This window comes from Taudactylus pleione, unplaced genomic scaffold (genome assembly GCF_031769625.1).
Source record: "Taudactylus pleione unplaced genomic scaffold, aTauple2 ptg000172l, whole genome shotgun sequence".
NCBI lineage: Eukaryota > Metazoa > Chordata > Amphibia > Anura > Myobatrachidae > Taudactylus > Taudactylus pleione.
In genome coordinates, this window is record NW_028284574.1 from 8611049 (window position 1) to 8638319 (window position 27271).

The following is a 27271-nucleotide window of genomic DNA, read 5'->3' on the forward strand; positions in this document are numbered from 1 at the left end:
GCATAGCTTGAATTTTTTCCACTTATACCAGTAAATTGTGGCTATCTGTATATCTTCCCTGGCTACCCATGAGATACTGGTGTATACTACATTTTCTTGAAAATCAAAAGTATACAAAAGAAAAAATTGTTTTAAACCGTTTTTTTTATAAAACTAGATTTTTATTTGTGCATTAATATTTTAATGAAAGACAAAAAAAAATGTAATCCTGCATGATATTAATATTGTGAAACATTGTTGAAAACTTAATCAACTATGTTAAAATGCTTAAAACCAGAGCCAGACTAATACTGGGCATACACTATACAATTATATTGGCAGATCGGACAGAATCATATAGAAATGCCGGACCGTCCAGCAATGCAATATTTTAAAAGTCAAAAGTCACAGGGAAGGAATGGGGAAAATGTCTCCTTCCCAGAAGAGGAGCACAGATATCGGGCCAATACACTGATATCTCACAATGCATGCCCGTGATATTTGCAGGGTGTCAGGCTGCCAGACAAAATGTCTGTCGATCTGACAGGCATTTTTTCTGTCAGTGTATGCCCAGCTTTAGTATTTCTCCACCCATTTCAGTAGGACTGAAGGTTTTTGAATTAAACACGAAGGAGATTAAACCCATGTGGTGTTTCTCTGTGTATTGCCTCTTTAAGGTGTTGGAGTTGTTGACCCTGTAAGATTGAGAATGTTAGTTGTGATTTTCTCCTTTCAAATAAGATTTTTAGGGGAGGAGTTTGTGGAGCCTTAGCTGATGCTAAGCAGATCTCTGACCTGGTTTTCTGGTGTGTAATTTACTGTATTTGTTCAGCTCTCTCAAATGCAACATTTATAAGGGAATACCACCAGTGGAATTCCCTTATAAGTAGTCACAGCATAATAAAAAAAAAAAGAAAGGAAAAAAAAAAAAACTAGTTGGGTATGGGTTGACAGAAAACTGCATCCCGACAGTCATAATCCCAACATGAACAGGTACATTTCCTAACCCTTACCCCTTAACCCCCCCAGGTGCTTGAACCTAACCTCCCTCCCTGGTGCCTAAACCTAACCCTCCCAGAAACCCCCGATATTTACGTTCGGGATGGCGGCGATTGGTATTTAGACCGCCGGCATCCCGTCTGCTGGGAAGCTGACTACATCCCTAAAAAACCAGGGTGTTTAAAAAAAAAAAAAAAAAAAAAATAAAACTCATTTGGTTTAAATCAAGGTGGTTTAAAACTAACCAACCCAGTTGAATAAAAAAAAAAAAAAAATATATATATATAAATATATATATACATACATACACACACACATATATATTATAAAGCAGGGGGCACACAGTCGTGTAATATGTTAACATATACTGTATACACTTTACTTGAAAAACAAGTGTACAGTAACAAGCCTTTCACAGAGGGTAACTTCCAAAATTACCTAGTGCTGCACCAGGATACTCCAACGCTCACATACATACCTTACCGATCAACCATAGCATTAAAACCACTGACAGGTGAAGTAAATTACATTTGATTACAATGGCACCTGTCAAGGAGTGGGATATATAAAGCAGCAAGTCAACACTCAGGAGGTCATTCAGACCTGCTCGCGAGCAAAGGACGCTCGCAAGCGGATCAATGTTGTGTGAATGCACGAGACCCGGCGAGCGACAAGAAATACGTCGCTCGGGGTCTCGCACCAAAGGGGGCGTGCTGTCGATGGTGACTGACAGCAAGCCCCCTTTGCTGGGCGTGCCGGGGGCGTGGCTGCCAGACGGAGGCGTTCCCATGGGAACGTCTACCGTCTGAAGCCGGCCCCACTGACATCAGTAATGATGTCAGTGGGAGTGATTTTGACTCTGATAGAGCCAAAATCACTCCTGGGCTTGCGGCAGCGAGACCCTACCGCAGGGTCTCATCGCAAGCCCGATGGTCGCGATGGTCCTGAAAATGGAGGCCGCTCCATTTTCAGGCAGGAGGGCACTGATTCAGAGCGAGCGCTCTGGTCAGAGCGTTCGGCTCTGAATCGGGCCCTCAGTTCTTGAAGTTGATATTTTGGAAGATATATGTGTAAGTGTTAGGGTCTGAGTGACTTTGACAATGGCTAAATTGTGGTGCTTAGAAGACTGGGTCAGAGACTGGGTCAGAGCATATCCAAAATGGCAGGTCTTATGGGGTGTCCCAGAAATGTAGTAGTTAGCACCTACCAAAAGTGGTCCAAGGAAGGACACACGGTAAACCAGTGACAGGGTCATGGGCACCAAAGGCACACTGATGCGCCATGTGAAATGATGGCTAGCCCGTCTGTTTCACTCTCCAAAGATTGCAGCACAAATTGCTGAGAAAGTTAATGCTGGCTACGACAGAAAGGTGTCAGAGCACACATTGCATAGCACCAGATTGGTCAGAGTGCCCATTCTGACCTCTATCCACCCCTAAAAGCGCTTACATAATACTGTGATGTACATATTAGGCAAGCGGTTTTAATGTTATGGTTCAGCAGAGAGAGATATATATTATCCAATGGTCCGGCACTCGTATATAAGAATAGGCAGCTGCCTGGGTGCTCCTGTAATAATCCAATAGATCAATATCGGGTTGGAGAGGGAGAGATATATACACACATACATACATATTTTTTACACACACACGTACGTTCATACATGCATATATACAAAAATAAATTTTTAGGGTTCTGGAGCAGACAACCTTACCCCATATATTCTCAAGTGCACAAACGATCTAATTAAAATAACCTATACCTTACAAGTCTCATCATCGTTTGAGGTTTTACTTACCAGAGCAGATTTCCCAACTCCTCCAGAACCAAGGACCACGAGCTTGTACTCGCGCATGTTTTTGGTTTGTCAAATACTAATGCAAACTGCAAAAAAAGAAGAGCAAGTTTGTTAAGAAAAATAATTAAAGTGAAATTTACTGGAGTCTCTTAGATTTACTACAACATAATTTACATATAACTGAAGCAATGCAAAATGAGTAGCATGTGATCTGAATACAATGCCACAGTGCCACCAAATAAATCTCAATGTTTGACAAGGGCTGAAATATTTTTTTAAAATATCACAATATATGGGGGTAGGTAGCTATAATTAGTGCTTAGAAACAGAAAAAGCATGTAACGAGTTATATTTTATTGTTTATATGCGTGGACATTGGAACTGAGGGGACATTTATTTAAAACTGCTCTCCTAATTATTTTAACAATATGATTGTTATACTTATAAGGCTCTAAACTTACGATTGATATACAAAAAAAAAAATGAATGTTAACCAAACAATACGTAAATCAATTTTGACATGTGACTCATTACATTTCTGTCCCTAGTCAAAGGGCTCTGATACAAATTACTTAAACCAGTAGAATCCGCGTGAACTAATAAATATTTCATCAGGTAATGATGGCCATTTCCAGTTGATGCCATCTTGCTCACAACATGAAAAGATTTAGTTTTGATGCGACGTGCAAAAGGCCCACGCAAAGTTGTCAATAAGCAAAACAGTCTCCACCTAGGTCAACTCCAGCAACGTGAAGTTTCTCTCCCTGTGCTTTATTAATTCTCATGCCAAAGTTGACACTTACCAGGAATTGGACTAATTTGAAATTAAAGAATTGTTTTTCACATAAATGAAATAGGAAGGTTAATAAGGGTAATGGTGAAAACTGCATCAAAATCCGTCCAGTGGTGATTAGCCTGAAATGTATACAGCCTGAACCAGGGCTGTATACATTTTAATGGAAAGTTTGAATGCTGTGGCCAACATGATGAAATGGTTGTAGCCCTATTTTCAGATAGCTGTAAAATATGCTTTATTACAAAAGATCTATGGGGGAGTGTTGTGAATATATGTTATGAGAAGGACACACATTTTATATTTATGTACTCGAGTGAGTTCAGCTGAGAAAATATAAAAAAAACTTTAAAGCTGAACTATATGATGGCAGCAAAAGCAGATGAAGTTCTCACAGTACTTACAATTGACCAATTTGAAAAATGATTTGTTGCCCAGCAAACTAAAGTACCTCCCATCACAAAGAATACAAAAAAAGTCAAGCGACATAAACAAAGCACAGTAACAATCTAGATGAATCATGCCACAGTGTAAGAATTCAGTCACAAGTTCTCTTTAGATACTGCAGCCTTGCGTGCTCGAAAAATAAATGCAGATTTTGCCTGTATTCAAAATTACACACATCTCTATGGTTGTACCACCGCTGCCCATCCACTTGTAGAAGTAGCGGTCATAACTAAGTGTGGACTTGCGCCTTCTTATTCTTTGTGCAAGAGATCAGTCTGAAATCAAACGGAACTCTGCGTATGTAGTCTTCTTCCTAGCACCCTGCACCTGCCACAACGTGCGCAGTTCCTCTTTCCTACTTGTGGTGTCTCACTCTGCTCTGGTGCTTCTAGCACACACTGGTCTGAATATCATAAGTTTGTTGCATCAGCTGATTGTGCTAGAAGCACCAGAGCGCAACAACCCAGGCAGAAAAGAGGAACTGAACGAGTTGTGACAGGAGCAGGGTGCTAGAATTAACACCATGAGGGGTATTCAATAAGAAACGTTAACTTCACTGTCGAAGTGAACGTTTCATATCTGAGTTTTTACCTGCGTTAAAGTATCGGGCGCGCACCCGCTTATCCCCGTATTCAATATAAAATTAACGAAACCGGGAAACTCCGAAGTTGGATTTGCGTTAAGTTACAAATTTTTCCTTAAAAAAATTGTAAGACCCCCCTAAAGTTGTAAAAACATGGGGGATCACTATGGGTACCCCCGTTTTAGCCTTTAATTGAAAGTCGGGGATTTAAATAGCCGCAGCAGGTGTTTTTTTCCCGACATTGAAGAAGTGTTGCAGAAGAGCACTTAGGTTATTTTTTTCGTTTTTTTAAGTGGTCCCATCAAATTTGGGGTACATGAAAATGGGTACTAGCATATTTTTAAGTCCCTAAAGTAAATTTTTTAAAATTCTGCATTTGTGCACCTGCCGCTATAATTCTATTCTTCAAAACACCTGCCGCATACATGCAGAATAGCCCTGAACCTATTTCCCTATTGTTATACAATTTTTTCCCATTTTATATTTTTTCACTCCAATTTTTTAAATTATTTTTTGGGGTGTCCCTATTTTTTTTAAAAACTTTTTTTGACAGTTCTTTTTTAAATGTCATTCCCAGGGGTGCAGGCTATTTTTTTTAAGCCTGCACCCCTAAACCCCAATTCTGCACTTTTTTTCGACACCTATTCAATGGTGAAAAGTTATTCCCGTTTTTTATCAAAGACTTTTCAAAACTGCTATAAGTCTTTGAAATTGAATACGCTGTAAAAGTAAAACCTGCGATAATGACGTCATACCTCTGATATTAACGCAAAAACAATGTTTTCGCTCCCATATTGAATACCCCTGTATGTATGCTCAGCATAGCCCGCAATTACGCCTACACTACCACAACACACTGTACCACCACTTAGTGCAAACTCCCTGTTACCAGTCAGGTACACCACTGCGTGTTAATGTCACAGCCGCGATTCAGTCACGGACGTTTGCATTATGACCTAATTTAGATCAGGCTTCACTTTTATAACAAAAGATTTACATAGCAAGTATAATTTTGGTGTAGTAAAATACTGTCAAAACAAAATTGTATGCAAGTGTAATGCTGCATACACGCAGCGATTTTTTGGACAACGGAACGATAACTATATCGTTCGGTCGTCCAAAAAAAGTGTTCAGTTTCAGCCCCAAAAACAAACGATAACCACCAATGTGCACTCCAGTTTGTAGTTGATAGTTATCGTTCATCGCCCAAACCTCCCATCCTTAAAGACACTGAGCACACCCGTCAGGGACACACGGGACGATGTCGCTCATGGAGTGAATCGTCCCGTGTGTATGCACCTTTAAAGGTAATGTAATTGCTCACTAAGTTTTACCAATGACCTTGACTAAACTAATTTTTTGGGATATATGCACTACAGAACAAAATTAAACTTAAAAGTATTCATGAGCCAAAAGTCGGAAAAGTGATTTTAAATATCGACAGACTAAACTATATCTGAAAAACATTAAATTTACTAGCCTTCACACGGACAGAAGAGGTTAAACATGGAGCCAACTGGTTCTCACAAAAACATTTTACATTTTATCTAACTTCAAACTGGGCAGTGAGCAAACCAGTGCTTCTGAGAGAATTGTGGGAAGGTAGAGGTCATTGTTTCTAGGTACCTCTCGCATACTGTGCTGTTAAATAAAAACTTTCCCATTCTCTCTACACAGTTACCATGAAGCAATGTAATTGGGGAGTTACCTAGAGAAAACTGTCAACATGGAAAACTGCAACATGGGTCGCAGAGGAGAGGGCAAAGAAACCTACTACAAATTCATCCCATAATTGCCCATCACGTCGATGATCATGACTACAAGGGGGGAATTCAATTGTTTCTTGCATCTGTAACTCAACTAAAGTGGTGAGAGCTATTCAATTTTTTGGGTGGCTTTCTGCTTGCGCCCTACTGAGGTAGGAGCAGAGATCCAAACAAAAGTTGGGCTTTTGGGCACCTTAATTGGAACTTTCCATGGGAGAAGCCACTTTACGCGGCTAATACAATGCATTTTGGAAGCGAGGATGCTGTATCGCGCAAACAATTGAATAGCTCCGGTCACCCAAAAATAACTATTGCCCTTAAAGACTTTCCTCAGTTTTCCATCTTTGGATCTTCCTATCAGAACCTACGCCTCTTTCAAAGATTTTAAGTGTTCACTAGAGACAATTCTGCAGAGGGATCCTAACTCTTTTCTCCAAAGTGCCCAATTTTAATGTCTTTCACCTAACTTACAGATAATTCCCTTTCAAGCATTTACCCAAAGTGCCTCCGGCACAATTGTGTGAAGGCACTTTGCAACCAGTATCTTTGCTAATTTTGTCTTGAATTTCATAAAAGGTACGTATGATAATTAGGGACGATGGTCTATCGTAATAGATGGTAAAGTGTGGTGGCACCTTGCGAGTAAATGATTGCCCACAGTAAGCTTGAAAGGAAAAATAAAAAAATTTAACAGTTTATGGGGTTTCCCATTAGAATAAAGATCCTAGCAGCACGTGCTATTAAACCACTAGGACAGATGACACGACGACATATGAACCCACAGATTTGAATAATATAGTATTTTGTGTACAAACCTAATAACACCCACAACTCTTTGCATAAAAATAACTATAAACTGCACAAATTAGATACAGGTTTTTAAGTCAATTTATGGAAAACATGCCAGTTTTTTTTTTTTTTTTAATGAAAGACTGCACCAATTGTCAAACTGAATGGGAATTAGGGTACATAAAACACATTCTACATATGTTTTAATGTAAAAAAAATATATAATTATTATATGGCTATCAAGGATTTCTCAGGAGGACACATTTCTTTGCCAAGTTACAATGCACTGCTGTTCCAAGTAATTCCTTTGCGTGGCTGCTCAGCAGAATTATGCCTTTTTATGGAAATCTGTCTGAGCTCTCTCTAACTTCAGAGATGCTTCACTCTGTTTTTTCCCTGACAAATAAGGAGAATGACACAGCCAACCATAAACATCTTACTCTCATGTTTATTCGTCCTCCTTTATACCATCAGCCTAGCTTGCTGGATTCTGTTCTATTGGAGTTATGAAATTACTTCACTTGACAATTTCAATATATTACTAAAGCCACATCAATTAATATAGTAAATTATATGGGTATAAATGTTATATGTATACTCCCTTCATTTTTGGACAGGTCTATAAAAGTCTATTGAAGGCTAGAGAGACTATTGTTAGGCATCTTAAATGTAGTTTCTTAGGCCAGACTAGGAATCCCTGGAATCCTTTGCTCAGTGGTATGAGTGCTAAAAAAATAATAATAATTAAAATAGTGCACACTAAAACCAAATGCATTTCCCCCAATTAGCATAACAGTAGGGGTGTCCACTACCAGCACCACTGTACTGAGAGCAAATGACTGGACAGGTTAGTTAATCTTAACACAGTATGCTCTTAAGTCACTGTTTACTGCTAAAAACTTAACAGGATGAAACAACCAATGCCATTTTGGGTTTTAAAGTAGACCATTTAAGTTCCATCTAGAGTATTGTAGGTATAAGTACTGCACATTCCAAACGAAAGAAGAATAAAAACATCACAGAAAACTCCTAAGTCCCAACCATACCAGTCAGAGCCCATTCTTGTATATGGAAAGAACAGTCAGTAGCTTATCAGACTTTAAGGCAGTTGAGATAAAGTAGTGATTACAGAAGGAGATAATTTGCTAGCAATGCAGCTTTCCCTGACTGTAATCCTATACCACATTGCAGTCAGCCTCACCTCAGCCTTAAATGGCTGATAAACAGTAACTTGCACACTACTGCAAGCTATGTACATACAAAGAAAAACTCATGAAAACTATCATAACTTGACACAACTTAATAAGCATAAATGTTATTAGTAGCTTCAATATCGCAGCAACTGATTAAGGTTTTTAATGATTCTTTAAACAAAAAAAAGCATAATATTTATTAATGTTTAAGGATGTAACAGTATATTTACTAAATTGCAGCTTTTCAAAGCATTCAAGTTGCCAGTTCTGGCTGTGAGACTTAAAAGGAAAATTAAATGAAAAGGCATTCTGCATTTAATAAAGGGCAATAATAAATTATTATTGCCCTTTGAAATCCAATGGCCACAAAAGCTGTCACATCGTAAAATAACTTCATCTAAAGAGCCACTATACTTATCACTCCTCTGCTCCTGGATAGAAGGTTAATATACCAGATTTACAAATATACCCAATTAACAACTCCAATAAGGGTAGCTATCCTTTAATTCTCCAACCACTACAGACCACAAAATAGCTGGTAAACTGATTGCCACGTCAGAACAATAGGTTACGGTTAAAACTTAGAACATGTCTTTAGTGCCTTGCAATTGCTAAACAAACTACTACTGTTTTTTTGAACAATTGTATCAAACATAGTACAACATAACTTCCTTATGCTTTCCTATAGAAAACTTAATATAGAAGTGTATTCTCTCCTCAAGAACAATTTTTTTTTATAAATCTTAGAAACTCTTAAAAAGAAATCAGCTTTTGATCACTTATCCTACTACTCATGATTTATATCCTGTATGGAATGCAAATCTCAGACGTCAGAGAGCCTACAATTTGCTGCTAATTTTCCCAATCTTGTTTTACCCATTAAAACGTTTATCCACTTTACTGTCTGTTATGTTTGAAATTCAATCCAAAGACTAGGGATATTTTCAATGGTAACATCTATCATAGGGGTCGATATAATTCAGCGGGAATTGAATAGCGCTGAGAGAGAGATTCTGTAGATATTCAATTCACTGTGATGTTTACTCCAACATGAAGCACTTAAGTCGGAAAATGCCGGTTCTTGCGACTTAACCAGGATGTCTACTCGCGAGAACCGGCATTCTCTGACTAAAGAGCAAGCCGCGAGGCTGTTACCACAGCACAAAGGCGGAAAACAGCCACGCGGCTGTCACTTTAGTCAGATTTCTCCTCGCACGGTCAGGAGGGTGCGAGAAAAATCATTAGACGGACTAAAAAGCATGCTGAATTGAATAGCTCCGGGAGCTAACTCCTGGGTCCCATTCAAATCCTGCTGAATTAAATTGCCCCCATAAAGAGCACACGAGATCTATTTTGTGGCCCATATTCACATAGCTGTGTCAAAGTCATTATAAAAATTAGCTACCGCAAAGTGTTATATAGTACACAATAAACAAAATAAAGAATATCTAGCTGCATGGACAGCTTTGCCAGAGTTACTGTATTATTAATATATTTGGACATTTTCACAAGTACACTTTGGGTAACTACTTTTATCAGAAAGTGGAGGGAAGATGTTAACCAGAGGACCAATCACAATCTTTCTTGATTGCGGCTTGTGATTGGCCTCTCACACACATTCATCTACAGGTTTCAACTGGGGCTGAGAGAGATACAGATGGTAAAACATCTATACAGAGGAGGAAGGGGAAGATTAGGAAAGGTTTAGCCCAGGTGGCAGTGCAATTTAAAGGGTAGACTAAAACAAGAATGTATACCACAACCATTCTACCTTCTAGATTAAGGTGGTACAACATGCTCCGATTTCAGTTTGCTTAAGAAACCTTTTCTCTTCTTAGGTCTCCTTTCAGTAATATTTTAATTAAAAAATTAGACACTGTAAATAAAGGTGTCATCCAATAATCAGACTTATCAAGCAATTAAATTAGCGGCCACATGTAGTTGCGTACACCCAGGCTCGGTAACAGGAGGGAGACAAAGGGGACAACCATGCCGGGCCCTGAGGATCAGGGACAGAAAAAAAAAGGGGCAGCAGCACCTAGTAAAACTTTTTAAACAGCTGCTGTACTGTGACAGCAGCCGTCCAGCCAAAGCCCATCCACTGACACCTTCCCAAGTCAAACACCGGGTCACGAGGGGCTCCTCCTCCTGCGCCTCATCCGTACTGCTTCTTTCCGGTTCATCTTCCTCTCCCATCGGCTTCCTTCAACTTCCCACTCATGGCACAAGATTTCTGTTGTCGGCCCTGTGTACATCACCCCTTATTTATGGTACCCCAATATCGCAGATTTTCTCGAAAACCTTGGCAGGATGCACATAAAAACCTGCAATGCTGGTAACAGGGAGGTACAGAAAAAATTGTTGGAACACCAGCACCTCGTGACCATCACCGCTAATTGAATTGCAACAGGAATTCTTAAAAAGGCAATTTTACATTAGGTTGTTTGAGCAAGGCCTTCTCTTTCAACATATGATCGTACAATTACACTTACCTGCTATCCTGAACATGTAAACAGTTTCTCCTCTGTTTTGCAAAATAATGTATCCAAAATATTTGACCTACAGTAAAATAAAAACATTATTACCACCTTCAATCATTAAAAGAACATATGAATACTATTACAACATCACATTAAAATGAACTGCACGAGCTTAAACATATATGCATAAACATCAAATGCTATATAATCAGAAATGCAATAAAGCTATAATGAACATGCTATGTCGCTCTAGGGTCTTGGAAAAAAATCTTCCAATTACAAAATAGAAAGAATATAGATATCAGAGGTTTACGATTTAAAAGTAAAGCATGAAGGTAAAAAGTTCTTGTCAACTTTCCACTGCAGGTCTGAAAGCAAAATAAAAGCCTTATTGCATTTCCACCACAAATGGCGAAAGATCATCAATGGCTGAGAGTGAATTTGCTGTGACATCACCAACCAAGACTGTGCGTGTATGTGATTCCACCAATATTTTGTACACTAACTGGCCAGAGATAAGAACTTTAGGGGCAGATGTATGAAGCTCTGGTAAGTGATAATGTGCAGAGTGACAAACGACCAGCCACTCAGCTCCTAACTGTCATGTTACAGGCTGTGTTTGAAAAATGACAGTTGGGAGCCGATTGGTGTGTCGTTTATCACTCTCAACTTTATCACTTCACAGAGCTTCACACATCTGCCCCTTAGGGCCGTATTCAATTAGGTGCAAATAGGCAGTTTCTGAGGAAAACTATCACTGGTGCCGTTATTTCTCCAGGTGAAAACTTATCCCCGTATTCAAATCCAAAGACTTTTCGCCAGTATGGAAAACCAATGCATTAGAATAGGCGAAAAAGATTCGCCTATGAAAGCTGTCGAAAAAAGTGCAGAATTGGGGCTTTGGGGTGCAAACTTGCGGAAACCACCCTGCACCCTTGGGACAGTCCCACAAAGGTAAACTGTCAAAAAAAGCTAAACACTTCACACCCCTAAAAATGACTGTCCCCCAACTTTGTACTTTTTTGCCCCCTTTTTCAAACTTAAAAACTAGCAAAATAGATCCCAGGGGGGTCCCCAAGTATGCCCCAGGTGTTTATAAAATTGCAGATGCTTGTAGCAGGTGGATTTTTTAAGTTATTTAAACAAAACTTCACTTTAGCAACAATATTCTAGCACCCATTTTCGTGTACCTCCAAAAATGCTGGGACTACTTATTTTAAGCAAAAAAAAAAAAAATGCAAAATGCTATTCTTCACCACTTTTGCAAAGACGCTAATTAGCACCTATTGAGATCATAAGTACCCAAATACCTTCAGCAGGCCTATTCAGGGGTATCTATAGTGATCCCCAATGTCAGTGTTTCTTTTAGGGGGTGTCAGGCTGATTTCCCCAAATCTGACAGGATTTTGCCAGGTCCGAATTCGCCGGGTCCCGTTTTTTATGATTCCTTATTGAATATGGGGATAAGCGCGATACTTTTCCGCATTGAAAACCAGCGATGTCGGCGAAAAGTCCGGCATGACAAAACTACGGGACTTTTCGCACCTAACTGAATATGCCCCTTAGTGAGGAAGGAACTCTGTTCTAACACTTTGAGCGGAATTCATTTGTTTCAACCCCCCTTTGTGCCCGACAGAGCTATTCAATTATTGCTCCTGTCGTGCATAATCAGCTGCCGGCGCTTCAGCTCACACTCCCGCAGGGGTGGGAGCTAAAGTGTCCGAAAAGTGACCCAGTTGGGCATCCAAATGGCACTTTTCGTGAACACGCCCAGCACTATGGTTGGGTGTAGCCGTTTTACGCAGCTAAACCCAACCTCTTTGGGCGCGATAGACATGAAGAGCGGCCTCAATTGAATCGCGCCCCGCGATCTCTCACGTCACTTTAGACACGAGATCGGACGCACTGACACAATTGAATACTGCTCTTACGACAAGCAAATATTTAAAATATATATTCTTATCCAGTAGTCCCAGAAATCACAATACTGTGAAACAGTATATTCCACTTCAAAGTATCTGCAAGGAACTTGCAAGTATCTCTCCTCACATTTTGAGTTCCTGTGTACAGATCTGCAAAATACACTGTGCTATAAGGACTCATGCAGTGAGTCCGTAATTTGTATATTAATATGCCTAAGGCCCGTATTCAATTTGAAGCGAAAAGTCCGGATCCGCGATATTTTTCGCCGATGACGTAATTTTCACCTGTTTTGCTTTTACCCCGTATTCAAATTTGAAAGACTTTCCGCCAATGCAATGTAAAAAACACCCCAAAAAATCACTTTCATTTTGGGGGCAAAAAAAAAGTTGGGGGACAAAGTTAAAAACTAGCGAACTTGACTCTGGGGGGGGGGGGGTCCCCAAGTATGCCCCAAGTGTTTTTTTGATTGCAGGTGCTTGCAGCAGGTGGACTTTCACGTTTTCAACTTCACTTTTAGCAACTTTTAAATATGCTGACCCCCATTTTCAAGTACCCCAAATTTGCTGGGATAATTTATTTTCAGGAAAAAAACAAACTCCTGAATACTATTCTGCATCACATATAGAAAAACGCTATTTAGCAGCTATTGAGCCAGTTTAAAAACACCAAATACCTTCAGCAAGCCAAATCGGGGGGTACCATAGGGAACCCCCATATCAGTGCATCTTTTGGGGGGTGTCAGGCTGATTTCCCCAAAACTGACAGTACTGCGCCTGTTCAAGTTTCGCCGGGTCCCGTTTTTGCGTACTTTCAAATTGAATACGGGGTAAAGCGGGCACGCGCGCAATACTTTTCCGCCTACAAAACAGGCGAAGTAGGTGAAAAGTCCGGCCCGCGAAAAAGTATCGTGGCTCGGCTCAAATTGAATACGGCTCTTAGCATGAAAGGGCACAGTGGTAAAATATAGTTTAAAAAATAAAAATAATTATTTTATGTGGTGCTTACTAAACGTAGACAGCTGCTTCGCCTACTTCAATAGTGGTATGAAATCAGCTCTGGTTGTGCCTAGAGACAATACTCCGTAGGACAGCATCAGTGACATTTTTGCACAAGGGTGGGCCTGGTTGCAGTAAATGCCCATGATTTTTTGTCCTTTTAATAATGTGCAGATACTTCTAGGGCACAAATGTAATCGCTGAGCCCACGTGTTGACAAGATTTCGGCGATGTAGAGATTTAAAAGTAGCAATATTTTTTTATTTTTTTAAGGCAAGACCCAGTTGATTGCCTTTTTTTCCCAATGCTACCTCGCCAAAATGTTGCCACTGCCTGCAACTCACACACTATTACATTTGGGCCTATATGTTGGGAAACAATTTTAAAACATTACAGCATGTCATTTAAGTGGACATCACTTATCTGTTACTAATCTTCTATGTCCCCTTCCCAGATCAGCCATCATCCCCAGGGATTCGTGGGCCCAAGTGAGTTTGTAAGCAAGAGGACCAATCAGAAGCCACAATCAGAGGTCACTTTTATCAAGAGCTATGTAATGAAAAACTACTGGCCTTACAAAATGTGATGTTAATTTCAGTTTTATTTGTGCTGCAAAATCTGGATCTGAAATTTTAAAACAAGCAGCTGCTTATGACAATGTGTATAATATACAATTTTTAAATATGTGCAGTTTTAAAATAGTCAAAATATATGCATTACTAAAAGGGTTCTGAAGGCAGAGGAAGCAATAGTGCTACAGTAAAAAACAATTGTACTGTGAAAGTGTTTAAGTTCAAAACATAAAGAGGGCAATTCAATTATTTAATCGCGCCCAATCTCCTGTCTAAAGTGACGTGAGGTCAGAGACTTGTGCAAAGTCAGTAGGAAAAACACTAAGAGATAACCTTATTGGTAATCTACTATCAAGGTAGGAGAAAAATGGTGTGCTGTGGGGCTGCATTTGTTACTATAGTATATATAAAGCCTAGTTCAGGCACTTTAAATTTCTTATGTCAATGACAATTTCTCATCGTGCTTGATTCAATTCAACGCAAACTGAATAGCACCGGGAAGGAACTCTAGGAGCTATTCAATTCAGCGCGCTGTTTGGGAGATTGGCGGTTCTCGCGCCCCTCGCGCCTTAAACATGGTGTTTAGTGGCAAGAACCATCATTCTCCGACTAAACTGCCCAGCGCAATGCTGTTTCTGCAGCGCTAAGGGCAGAAAACAGCATCGCGCCTGTAGTTTTCTCGGATTTCTGCTCACACCCCAGGAGGGATGAGAGAAGAAATCCTTAGTCGGGGTTAACAGCGAGCTTAATTGAATAGCTCCGGGAGATCCTTCCCGGCGCAATTCAATTTGCGTTGAATTGAATCGAGCCCATTGTGTTCATTGTAAAGTATTTTATTTTAAATCAACTTTTGCAAATGCTTTGTAAATTGAAAGATATAAAAGAGAAAATTAATTGCAATGTGTAACACTTCAATATTTTAATATCTATTTAAGCATTCAACACTATGGGGGGGAATTTAATTGTTTGTGCCGGAGGCTGTTATTAATGGGCAACAAAAGAAGCAATTACATTGTTGCTCCGTTTGGGCGCAAATGTCGCCGGCTTACAGATTTCTGCTCGCACCCTGCTGAGGTGTGGAAAATCTGCAAAAAAAGTCTTCGTTTTGGGGGTCCAAACTACTGTTTAGGCATGTTACATCAGGACTTTAGGCAGGCTTAGCCACTGTACACAGCTAAACTGTCATGTCTGCGTGACAAGGAATAGGCACCAAAAACAATTGAATATCGCACCCAGATTTCATGTCGCAGACTACAAATGCAAATCGGGTACGAGAAAACAATTGAATAACCCCCCCCCCCCCCCATGTATTTCATGATCTCACCCCTTTTAGAGGTCATATTCATAAATGACAGTAGCTCAAAATCATTCCTAACAAGGATGATCCTTCATGTTATCTGGGTGACACTCAGAGCCACGCATTTTCTGAGAATTAACAATTGTAGACCTGCGAACATAATCTACCTTCTCCCTTAACAACATATTTAAATAAATGTAATGAAGTTATGGGGGATGGTGAAGTTATAATCTATCACTGTGGCTCAGTGATAATTTCTTATGCATAGTTTATTGCATCATTACAAGAGGTGTCTCCTAATACATTCAGTAAAAGCCAATATTAGGAAGAAAAATAATCACGGGGAATACCTAGTCAGTAATGACAAGTTATGTGTTGCATAAAGAAAAATCACACACAGTAAAGAAATTAGTCACCATGGGAAGGGGGGGGATTGGGGGGGGATTTAATTTTTCACGGTTGATCTTCCGTCTAAAAGGAGATTAAGTGGCGGTATTCAGTTGTTTTGGCAGCCGATTACTTTTCACCCATGCCGCGCCCAAAGCGGCTAAACCCAAGCACCCAAAAGCCGGACTTTTTGCACTTCTGCTCTGCTTCAGCAAAAAAATTGGGCACCCAAAAAACAATTAATCCAGGTGATCCAAATTATGGAAAACCTTCAAACTCAAAGACCCAAGCATCCTGGACAAGACGCATCAATGCAGGGCATAACCAAAGCGATGAAGGACTCCAAGTCAAACAGACAGCCTAATAGTCACATTCAAAGCACTCAATTTTCTTTTGCGCAACTGTAACAAATCATACAACATGACATAGCAAAGTACAGTTGCCCAGAGGGGAAATATCACAAAGAACACACCACTCAGTAGTATGCCCCACACAAAACGTTGCTGCAGTAGGTTCAGATTTAGCTATAATGTGCTATTTAGAAACATAAGTTAGGATTTCAATAACATTGCTAAATCTTTTTAGAAAAGTGCCAAATTACAGACTATAATTTGTATATTACAATTACGTACCAATGAAACCATCTGTAACAATAACGGGGTGGGGGGGCGAGCTGCTTCTGAATGCGGTTAATTCTGAGCGTTATCGCGAAAAAGTGACCAACGCAGAAATTCAAGCGCTCCTGGGCACTTAGTATGGGAGCTAAATTCTAGCAATTAATTGAATTGTGCCCTTAGCAGCAACAACTGTATCTAAAATGTAGGTACACAGTGGTATTTAATAATTTGCAGTAAACGTTAAGCTGGGAACACACTAGACAATATGTCATCTGATTCCACGTATCGGGCCGACATATCATCCATATCGGCCAGTGTGTGTCTCCCTATGAGCGACCATGCACGCTCCCGCGGGTCATCCATCGGGGTCACTCCAACGGCCTCCACGTAGGGCAGAAGGAATGACCCAGATGCAGATGACCGCATAGTGGATGGAGCCAGTGCCCAACTTATCGAGCAGTCGGTCAGTGCATCGTGCAGTGTGTACCGACCACATGATATACCGTGCGGTCGGCCATCACATCGGCAAGTGTGTACCCAGCAATAAACAGTAGTGTATTATAAACTACCCAGCTACATAATCATATTAATTTAGGTAAACAACTGACAGTCCTATTATTAAATAAAGCCATAAAGTAGGCTCACATCATACCCCAAATTAATGATTCTTACCGCTCAACTGTAACGGCTGCAGGTTACAATTTCTCTCTGGGTAGTGTCACATAACACATTATTCCTGGTTTTTACTTTAATTATAGTGAGACCAAATAAAGTCACTTTCAAATTCAATGAATCCGAAGTATATTGCTACCAAATACATTTAGTTAATGCAAAAAGTTGTCACACTGAAGCAAAGGTGGATCTGCTGTACTAAACGTAGTGGTTCTCAAACTTGGTCCCCAGGACCCCAAACAGTTCATGTTTTACAGGTCACCCAGCAAGTGCACAGGTGTATTCATCACTCACTGACACAGTTTAAAAGATCCACAGGTGGAGCTAAGCTTTTCACTTGTGATTCTGTGAGGAGAGAATTGTTTGGGTTCCTCTGTTTGAGAACTATGATCTAATGTATTCAAAACAAAGTGGATCCGGTAGTAGACATAACACTGAATAATGGATTATTTTTTAAATTAAAAGATCTGCAATAGGACACCTCCCGTCAGCTAGCAGTATCCACTGTTTAAATAAATTAGTGCTCCCATAAGCTTGTGTGGCGCCCTCCCCTGCCCGATTTTAAAAGGGCAAAATGCGCCATGCCCTTTTGCCTGCATACCCTGTGCCTTCCCCACCCACGAGGCAGAGTGTCCCGTGGGTGGGAAAAACAAGAGATATGGTAAGAACTTACCTTTGTTATCTCTGTTTCTACGAAGTCCATAGGGTTGACCTTGGGGTATAGCTGGATATGGATCCACGGGCACCAGGCAGTTAAAGCTTTCACTGCTCCCAGGATGCACTTGGGTCCGTCCTCCTCTATACCCCGCCCCCGACCACAGGCACCTCAGTTGGTAAGCAGCCAAGGCCGGAGGAGGAGACTAAACAGAGAGAAGGAAGACTGGAACACACAAGAAACCATATTCACAGAAATGGGAGACGGAAAACCGGTGACCAATCACATAGCCCAGTTGAAGCCAGGTGCGTCAGGGCGGGCGCCCTGTGGACCCTATGGACTTCGTAGAAACAGAGATAAAGGTAATTTCTTACCATATCTTGTTTTCTACTTCAGGGTCCATAGGGGGTCCACAGAGTTGACCTTGGGGATGTCCCAAAGCAGTTCAACTAAGGGCGGGAACGCTCCTGTGCAGAAAGGAGAATCCTGCGCCCAAAGGATGCATCCTGAGAGGCAAAGGTGTCAAACGCATAAAACCTCAAAAATGTCTGAATGGAAGACCAAGTGGCTGCCTTGCACAGCTGAACAGCGGAGGCACCACGTCAAGCAGCCCACGCTGGAGCCACTAGCAGAAACGTGCCCCAGTCCTGTTTGATCTTTCTGAGTACGCGAGGAAGCAGGGAGATCGGAGGGAACAGGTACGCTAGGTGAAACGTCCATTTCACCGACAGCGCGTCGTCTAGGCTTGCGCCTGCATCTCTTGTCCTTGATCCGTACACGGGCAACTTGCAGTTCTGACGGGAGGCCATCAGGTCCAACTCCGGCAGTCCCCATTTGTCCACGAGAAGTTGAAACACCTCTGGGTGAAGCGACCAATCCCCGGGATGCACGTCGTGACGGCTGAGGAAGTCTGCCTCCCAGTTGAGGACTCCCGGGATGAAGACTGCCGAGATTGCCGGAAGGTGGCCATCCGCCCAAGCCAGGATCTGAGACACCTCTGACATCGCAGCGCGACTGCGAGTCCCTCCCTGGTGATTTATGTACGCTACCGTGGTAGCGTTGTCCGATTGCACCTGAACTGCTCTTCCGTGAAGAGCGGTGCCTGACGACAGTAGAGCACGGAAAACGGCCCGCAGCTCTAGAACGTTTATGGGAAGGGCGGCTTCCTCCGCCGACCAATGGCCCTGAAGAGACAACGAGCCTGTCACTGCCCCCCAACCCCGGAGACTGGCATCTGTCGTAAGCAGAACCCAGTCCGAGATCCAAAAGGGGCGACCAAGGACGAGATGAGCTGACTGAAGCCACCACGCCAGAGACCGGCGCACTTCCGGGGACAATACCAGCATCTGGGATCGGATCCGGTGAGGTAACCCGTTCCACTCCGATAGAATCTGCCCTTGCAGGGGCCTGGAATGGAACTGGGCAAATTCCACCAAGTCGAATGCCGACACCATGGACCCCAGGTCTCTCATTGCTGAGTGGACTGACACCCTGCCAATGCTTAGGCAACTGTGTATCCTCAGTTGTAAAGAGGACACTTTTTCCGGAGTCAAGAAAATCCTTTGTTGACAAGAATCCAGAAGTGCTCCCAGATGGACCATCCGTTGTGATGGGACAAGAGAGGACTTTTCCAATTTATCAACCACCCGTGTGCTTGAAGACAAGCAATGGTCAGGTGGAGATGACGAAGAAGCACCTCCGGGGAGCTCGCCAGCAGCAGAAGATCGTCCAGGTACGGAAACAGCCGAATACCCTGACCCCGAAGGTGGGCAGCCATAACTGCCATCACCTTGGTGAACACCCTTGGAGCCGTGGCAAGGCCGAAAGGCAACGCCCGAAACTGGTAGTGACGGTTCAGAATAGCAAACCTCAGATACCGCTGATGTGCCGATGCTATGGGCACATGGAGATAGGCGTCCTGGATATCGAGGGAGACCATGTAATCCCCGGGTCCCATCACCAAAATGATGGAACGTAACGTTTCCATCCTGAACCTGGGAACTCTGAGGTATTTGTTCAGAGACTTCAAATTCAGGATAGGGCGATGAGAACCATTGGGTTTCTGCACCAGAAACAGAGTAGAATAGTACCCCGTCCCGCACTGAGACTGCGGAACTGCAACAATGACCCCTGCGTGTAGCAAGAATTCTATAGCTACCTGAATCTGGACAGCTTTGGTCTGGTCCAGAGAAGGACTCGTGCAGAAAAACTGGTGGGGCGGCCTGAACCGAAACGACAGGGCGTACCCCTGAGAGACCACTTCTCGAACCCAGGCATCCGTGGTGGTACTGTGCCAACACTGGGCGAATTGAAGAAGTCGGCCTCCCACTCTGGGGTCCCCCAGAGAGAGGCCCGTCCCATCAGGCAGGTTTATCCTCCTGCTTGGAAGAAGGGCGCCGAGCACTCCAAGCCTGCTTCTTGGGCTTGAGCGCAGCCTTGGTCGCTGAATGCCTCGGAAAGGACTGACCCTTGGCCTTACCTTGAACCCGAAAGGACCGAAAGGCAGAGCTCCGAACCTTAGCCGGCGCTGAAGCAGACTTGGATTTAGCCAAGGTATCCACTATTTTGTCCAAGTCCGGACCAAATAGTAACTCACCATTAAAAGGCAAAGCCTCCAGACCCTTTTTAGAGTCCAGATCTGCTCGCCAAGACCTTAGCCACAAGGACCGACGAGCAGATACAGCTGCAGCCGACACCGTAGAGGTCAGCAGACTAGCATCCAACGAAGCTTCCCCTACATAGGAAGCGGCATCCCTCATTTGTCTAACTAACGCTCTCTGAATTTCCGGAGCATCCTCTGGAAAAGAATCCTCCAAAGCGTTAGCCCAGCTCTCAATGGCCTTAGCCACCCATGAGATGGCCATGTACGGGCGCGCCACCGCCCCTGAAAGGGAGTAAATGGATTTCAAACATATCTCGACCTTCCTGTCTGTGGGATCCTTCAAAGAGGAAATAGATGGTAATGGGAGCGTAGCGCTCTTAATCAAGAAGGTGACGTGGGAATCCACAGCCGGTGGAGTTTCCCACTTCCTGCAATGTGCTTCAGGAAAAGGATAATTCGATGCCAACCTCTTTTGTGGTTGGAATCTCTTACTGGGCACCTGCCAGGCCCCCGCCATATGATCCGTCAACTGGTCAGACAAGGGAAAGACACTTAGATTTCGGGGCCGGTGCATCATCCTCTATATGAAGGATAGCGTGCACCGCCCGAACCAATGCCGGCACATTAATGGAGGACTTAGTCTCCATCTCCTGGGCCGCGGCGTCAGAGTCAGTGTCTTCATGAACTTCTCCATCATCCGAAGACACCTCCGAGTCCGACAGCTGCGCTGTTAGAGAACTCACAACGTGACGCTTGGGCGCCTTATGGGGCAAATCACTCTGCAACATAGACTGAAAAACAGAGGATGAAGCCGCCAGGCTCTGCACAGAGATGGAGAGTACATCCACCCAAGGTGGAGGCGCAGCATGAGGATAACCCTGAAAAGGCACCACCGACTGCTGAGTCACAGGGGAGGACTGGACATACACAGGCACCCCCGCATAAGGACCCACAGTTTGAGACCCTGGGGGAGACTGCAATAAATGCGGAATACCCGGGGAATGGGGGATGTTAGGCTTGGGCAACGCCCCAACAGGCACCGCAGCAGGCACCGCTAAACAGTCCGCAATAGATGCCAACACCTGGGAAAACATCGCCCAAGGAGGATCCTGTGAAATAGGGGGCATGGAGGGGCCAGGCACCAGCTGGCACCGCCCGCACAGACTATCCTGAGACAGATCCCCCCTATCAACTCCAGCAGCACAGCGTCTGCAGGAAAACAGCACAGGAGCTCCGGAGCACTCAGTCTCCTCATCAGACATGATCCAGTAAATACTTAATGAATACGTATCACCAGAGGGAATATAGTGAAAACACCCCTGCACTCACAGTATGCAACACCAACAGCCCACAATATTGAACTGTGCAGCACACAACTGTATGTGACTGACCTCGCAAATACTTGATTTATACAAGCGAAGGTCTACAGAAAAAAGCCCTTCCCCCACACACCTGTCGGGCCGTATGGAAAGGAAAGGGATAGGTACAAGCTGACAGTAAGTTTGAAAAAAAAGTCACAGACAGCAGCACTAGCAAAAGTCACATACAATGCAGTAAGGATTTGACTCACCGCACCTTCCGCTACAATCAACCTCCCAGATTCAGTATCTGGGAGGGCTATAGCGCTGCGCACACTGTCCCTTTGCAGAGGAGGTGTACACAGGGGGACCGGTCCATGCACCGCCTGGGAGTCTGAGGAGGAGTGGCCGCAAGTAGAACAGCTCAGCGACGCCAGCACGCATGAGAGAAGGCGCGCTGAGGGGAGGAGCCGCTAAACCAGGGAAGGCTGCCTCCCCAGGCTAGTGATTAACCCCAGGGACGCTGGTTCCCCTCCAGCAATTACTCCCTGATGGTCCAGCGGACGAGCGGGGTATGCCTGCAGAGGGGGAGCCCGCCGCCGCTACTAGCACCACCGGTCTATCCCCAGAGACCGGAGGCTTAGAGACTGCATTTCCCCCGCATGCAGCGCTGACAGCGCTACACGCGGCTTACCTGAATCCCCGTGAGCCCGGCAGCAGTCAGTGGGAGGTCCCGGAGCCACGCTAGTACTGACTCCGGGGTCCCATTGCGATCCCCAGATCAGTACTGGCGTCGCAGCGCCAGCGGGGTTGTTGGAGCGGCAGCGTGGACGTCCAGCTGGACAGTCTGACGCTGCCCTCAGAAGAGTAAAAATAAAATAATAAATCTTCTATCTTCTGAAAATAAAGCTTAGAGGCGGTCATAAACAGCCCCACTGCGACAAGTTGACCCGACTCCGGCCGGGCACCAACTAAAACTGAGGTGCCTGTGGTCAGGGGCGGGGTATAGAGGACGGACCCAAGTGCATCCTGGGAGCAGTGAAAGCTTTAACTGCGTGGTGCCCGCTATACCCCAAGGTCAACCCTGTGGACCCCCTATGGACCCTGAAGTAGAAAGTTGTGGTGATCGATCACTGCACAGCATCTATTCACTGTGAGGGGAGAGCTTGGGGGAAGCCTAGCATCTCCGTAAGTGCTGGGCACGCCCCCAAGCGTGATAATTTGGAGACACGAATAGACTGCCTGCCAGCACCCTGCCAGCCCGCATTCCAGCAGATCAATGTTATCATTATAGTTTAATAATTAAGGGTCATTCCATGCCAAATCATCACAAAAAGTAACTTTTCTACCCGACCATCTCAGATTTTCGTAAACTTTGGTAGCATGGTAGACGGCATAAAGTAACTTTCATAAGTAAAATTTTAGCCCTCATTAATACATGGTGTTCATGCTACAGGGTTGCAAACATGACAAAAAAATATATATTTTTTTAAATAATGCATGCAAGGTCAACTAAAACTGATCATACCTGCTGAGGAAGGCACACGGCAGCGGTGGCCATCAAGTGGTGCAAACCATCGATGGTTCATCAAAGAGTGATGTTGTACCATCGATGGCTATCACAGATGGTACCCATCGATGGAAAACCACCGAAGGCCATCCCTAGAACACAGAGAGAGACACTACAAGACAAGTTTGAATTTGCCAGTTGTACGGTTAGCGCAAGTAACGTTGAACTGCCGCACTTAATTTTTTTTTACTCCTGTTCCCAAAGGCATCCCAAAATGAAAATTATACCAAAGAGATTGTATTTAAGTGTATACACTTTTTAGATATTCAAGGTTAAAGGTCACATCATTGACCTTGAAATCTAAAAAAAGAGAATCAAGTAATGGAAAATGCTGAGGTCTGCGACAAATTGTGTAGATTATAGTACGCCCATATGGAAGTCCATCATAAATATTTCCACAGAAAAGAGGAAGGAATTACAAACAAAAAGAAAAGTTTCTATAAGTATTAGAATCAATTCACAGATCACTATATGATAGTTTAACACACTAGCCTCTCTTGTCTGCAGTGTGCTAACATGTAGTTAAGTTGTGGAAACATTCTACCTCACCGGCTATGTTCCGTATTTGTCGACCATCCTGTCTTAGTCATGCAAGTCCCAGAAATTAATAAAAAAATTATTAGATGCTGTAATGTAGCTGCTATGCCATTAGGATTTGGCCATATTTAAGCAGCCAACAATCTTAAAATTGAACAGAATGCCATTATAGATTTTACAATACATGATACTAGTAATTCAATGTACTTCTGTCATGAAGCACCCAAAGACTGACACATCTATTAAACACATAGGGTCTGATTCGGAGTCGCGCGCAATGCCGATGTTCACGTAGTTCAGCAATTTGCAACTGTGGGGCATATTCAGTTTGAGGCGAAAAGTCAGAAGTCAGACTTCTCGCCATTTTTTGCCCGCTTATCCCCGTATTCAATTAGGAATCAACTAAAACGGGACCGGGCGGAAAGGTAAGTACTGAAAAGTCCTGTCACTTTTGGGGAAATCAGCCAGCCACCCCTAGAAGATGGTCTGACATGGGGGATCACTATGGGTACCCCCGATTTGGCCTACTGAAGGTAATTGGGGTTTTTACACAGCCGCAGCAGGTGCATAAATGTGGCTTTGAAGAAGTGGTGAAGAATAGCACTGAGCTTTTTTTTTTTATAAATAGCTAGTCCCATCAAATTTGGGGTACATGAAAATGGGTGCAAGCATATTTTTAAGTCCCTAAAATGATTTTTAAAAATTCTTCAAAACTCCACCTGCTGCAACCACCTGCATTCTAGAAAACACCTGCCACATACTTGGGAACCCCTCCAGAATAGATTTTGCTAGTTTAGAAGTTTGTCCCGCATTTTTTTTTTTATCGCCGCCAAAATCAAAGTACCTTTTTTGGGGTGTCCAGAGGACATTTAAATTGTTTTGACACCGAATACCTTTGAGGGACATTCCAAGGGGTGCAGGCTAATTTTAAAAGTCTGCACCCCAAAACTGCACTTTTTCTCGCCACCTAAGCAGTGGCCAAAACCTATCCCCATTTTTTTTTTACAAAGACTTCACACCTGCGATAAGTCTTTGTAGTTGTATATTGGGATAAGTGAAACTGACGAAAATTACGTGCTGATAACCCGTTTTCACAGGATAATTGAATATGGCCCTGTGTGTGCATGAAAAATGTGAATAAACTCTGAAATTTCCTACGGCGCATGCGTTATCCAGATTGTACACACCAAGGTGCTGTTGCGATCGGGACAGACAGTATCAGAAGTCTCGTAGAAAAGTGATGGGCATTCCTTAGCGGTGGCTGGGAGATGGTAAGAAAGGAACATAAAAAAAGTTTGTTCAGAGGGTGTATCAATGCAAGTGGCTGCGTTCAGACACTCGGTACAGGAGGCCACAGTAAACCAGAGAAAACTGCACCGGCCACAGGGCTGGTGTAACATCCAATGGTGTGACAGGGATGGCGTATTAGGATGTTCCAATCAGTATCACAGCACGCATGGGTGCTATAATTTGGCATCTTGTGGCTTGCACAGTTGGGCGAACATATGGAGTTTGTAGCAGCATTTGCATAAAGCCGGAGACAGGCAGCCGCTAATACACGCTGCTGCATGCCCTTTTGTGTACGACTCAGAATCAGGCCCATAACTGCATAAGCCCACTGCATCCAGCTAAATTACTCAATCATTGCACCAATTCAATGCAAATTCAATAGTGCAGTGAAGGAGCTCCTGGAGCTATTCAATTCAGTGCTCTGTTAAGCTCGACTAAGATTTGTTCTACTCCTGGGGTGCGAGCAGAAATCCAACAAAACTACAGGCGTGATGTGGTTTTCTGCCCTTTTCGCCATGGAAACAGAATTGCGCCGGGCAGTTTACTCGGAGAATGCCAGTTTTGCTACTAAACACCATAGTTAGGGCACGAGAACAGACATTCTCTGACAAAACAGCTCGCTGTATTGAATAGCTTCGGGAGCTCATTCTCGGCGATATTCAATTTGAGTTGAGTTGAATCGAACCCATGGACAGGGTGCTGTTTCCAAGCACCCTGCATTTACTGCGATCAGGAATGCAATTCAACACAGTGGAATGAGCAAATCTTTGCTTGTTACATGGTAATTTCACCCAAAGAAGAATTAGTTATGAACTCCTCTTCAGTGAGAAAGTAAGAGTAAAGCAAGCAGTTTTCCATTTCTCCAAAGTCTAATGTAAAATTAAAGGCTTGTCATGTAAATCACTACAATACCTTAGTAAAATGTATTGTCATAACTAGCACGTGCAGAAATGTGTCTGGTCACAAAGTACCATGTTATGTTAATCATTCATTCCTGTAATTACTTCATGCTAGATCTATAGATACATTTTGGATTGTTGGTCAGCTAAAACATCCAACTTATTTTCAGTTTCCCTTTCTCCACTGACTTTGGGACTGTAGCCCCTAGGAAGTGTTATCTATTGGACTTTCATCTTCCAAATAGACAATGTTTCTTATGCAACTGGATGCAAAATAATTCTACAAACATTAATTTCAAATGCTTCACTTGTTTTTATTCAAAAGTGTTTATGGTTAAAAAGTTCAATCCAAAGCACTTTGCTCCAACAACGTCTGACTTCCTTCGGTTCTTACATATTTCCCAACTGACATTTACCTCCAACAACTACTCCAGGGTCAGCAAAACTTTCTTCTCCACATATCTGACCTGTTTAATGACAAATTAATATTTTTTAATTGTGATGGGGGAGGGAGAATGGGGGGGTGGAGATACGTGGATAGGTCTTCAAGATTTTACCCTTGGGGGCCTAGCCATTAGAAGATTTTTTTTTTTGTGAAAGACCAAAGACCAAAGACTTTTCCTGCCAACAAAAAGTCTTTCATGAAAAAGTCGTACAAACAGTCTTTCATGCAAAAGTCTTTCACAAACATGATAGACCATTATAGACCAAGGACCAAATTTTTAATGAGCGCAGTGAATATTCATTAAAGAAGTCGTTTGCCGTTCACTGCACATCCACTGAACTTTCTAAAGTCGTTCAGCAATATACAGATATTGACCAGCATGTTCGAACAGCAAAAGACTCCGACTGTTGTTCACGGGAGTGCGCGTCGCAAGACACCTGTAGCTTATGCATCACACGACTTTTTACACGATCCGACAAAAAACCCCTGGTTTTAGTCAGATTGTTCACAAAGTCGTGTAATGGATAGGCCCCTTTAGCTTTTATTCACTAGGGATGCTTCTAACTATGGAAATTACAAGCTGGTAGTATTTAGATATAAATGTATTGGTTATAGAAGCCCTTGGTTGTTGGAAGGTTAGAAGGATCAGGTAATTTATTCAATGTATGACTTTGTAATGCATCAG

General features: G+C 42.9%; 1 protein-coding gene across 2 annotated transcripts in view; it reads right to left on the reverse strand.

The window, feature by feature from the left end:
- RAP1A (RAP1A, member of RAS oncogene family) overlaps positions 1 to 27271 on the reverse strand; it is a 72318-nt gene that overhangs the window by 31058 nt on the left and 13989 nt on the right. For both annotated transcript variants that reach the window (XM_088475427.1, XM_088475429.1), the window contains exons 2-3: positions 10840 to 10906; positions 2777 to 2862 (exon numbers count right to left, since the gene is read on the reverse strand). In XM_088475427.1, coding sequence (XP_088331553.1) covers positions 2777 to 2833 — 57 coding nt within the window. In that variant the 5' untranslated portion in view covers positions 2834 to 2862; positions 10840 to 10906. The remainder of the gene's footprint in view (positions 1 to 2776; positions 2863 to 10839; positions 10907 to 27271) is intronic.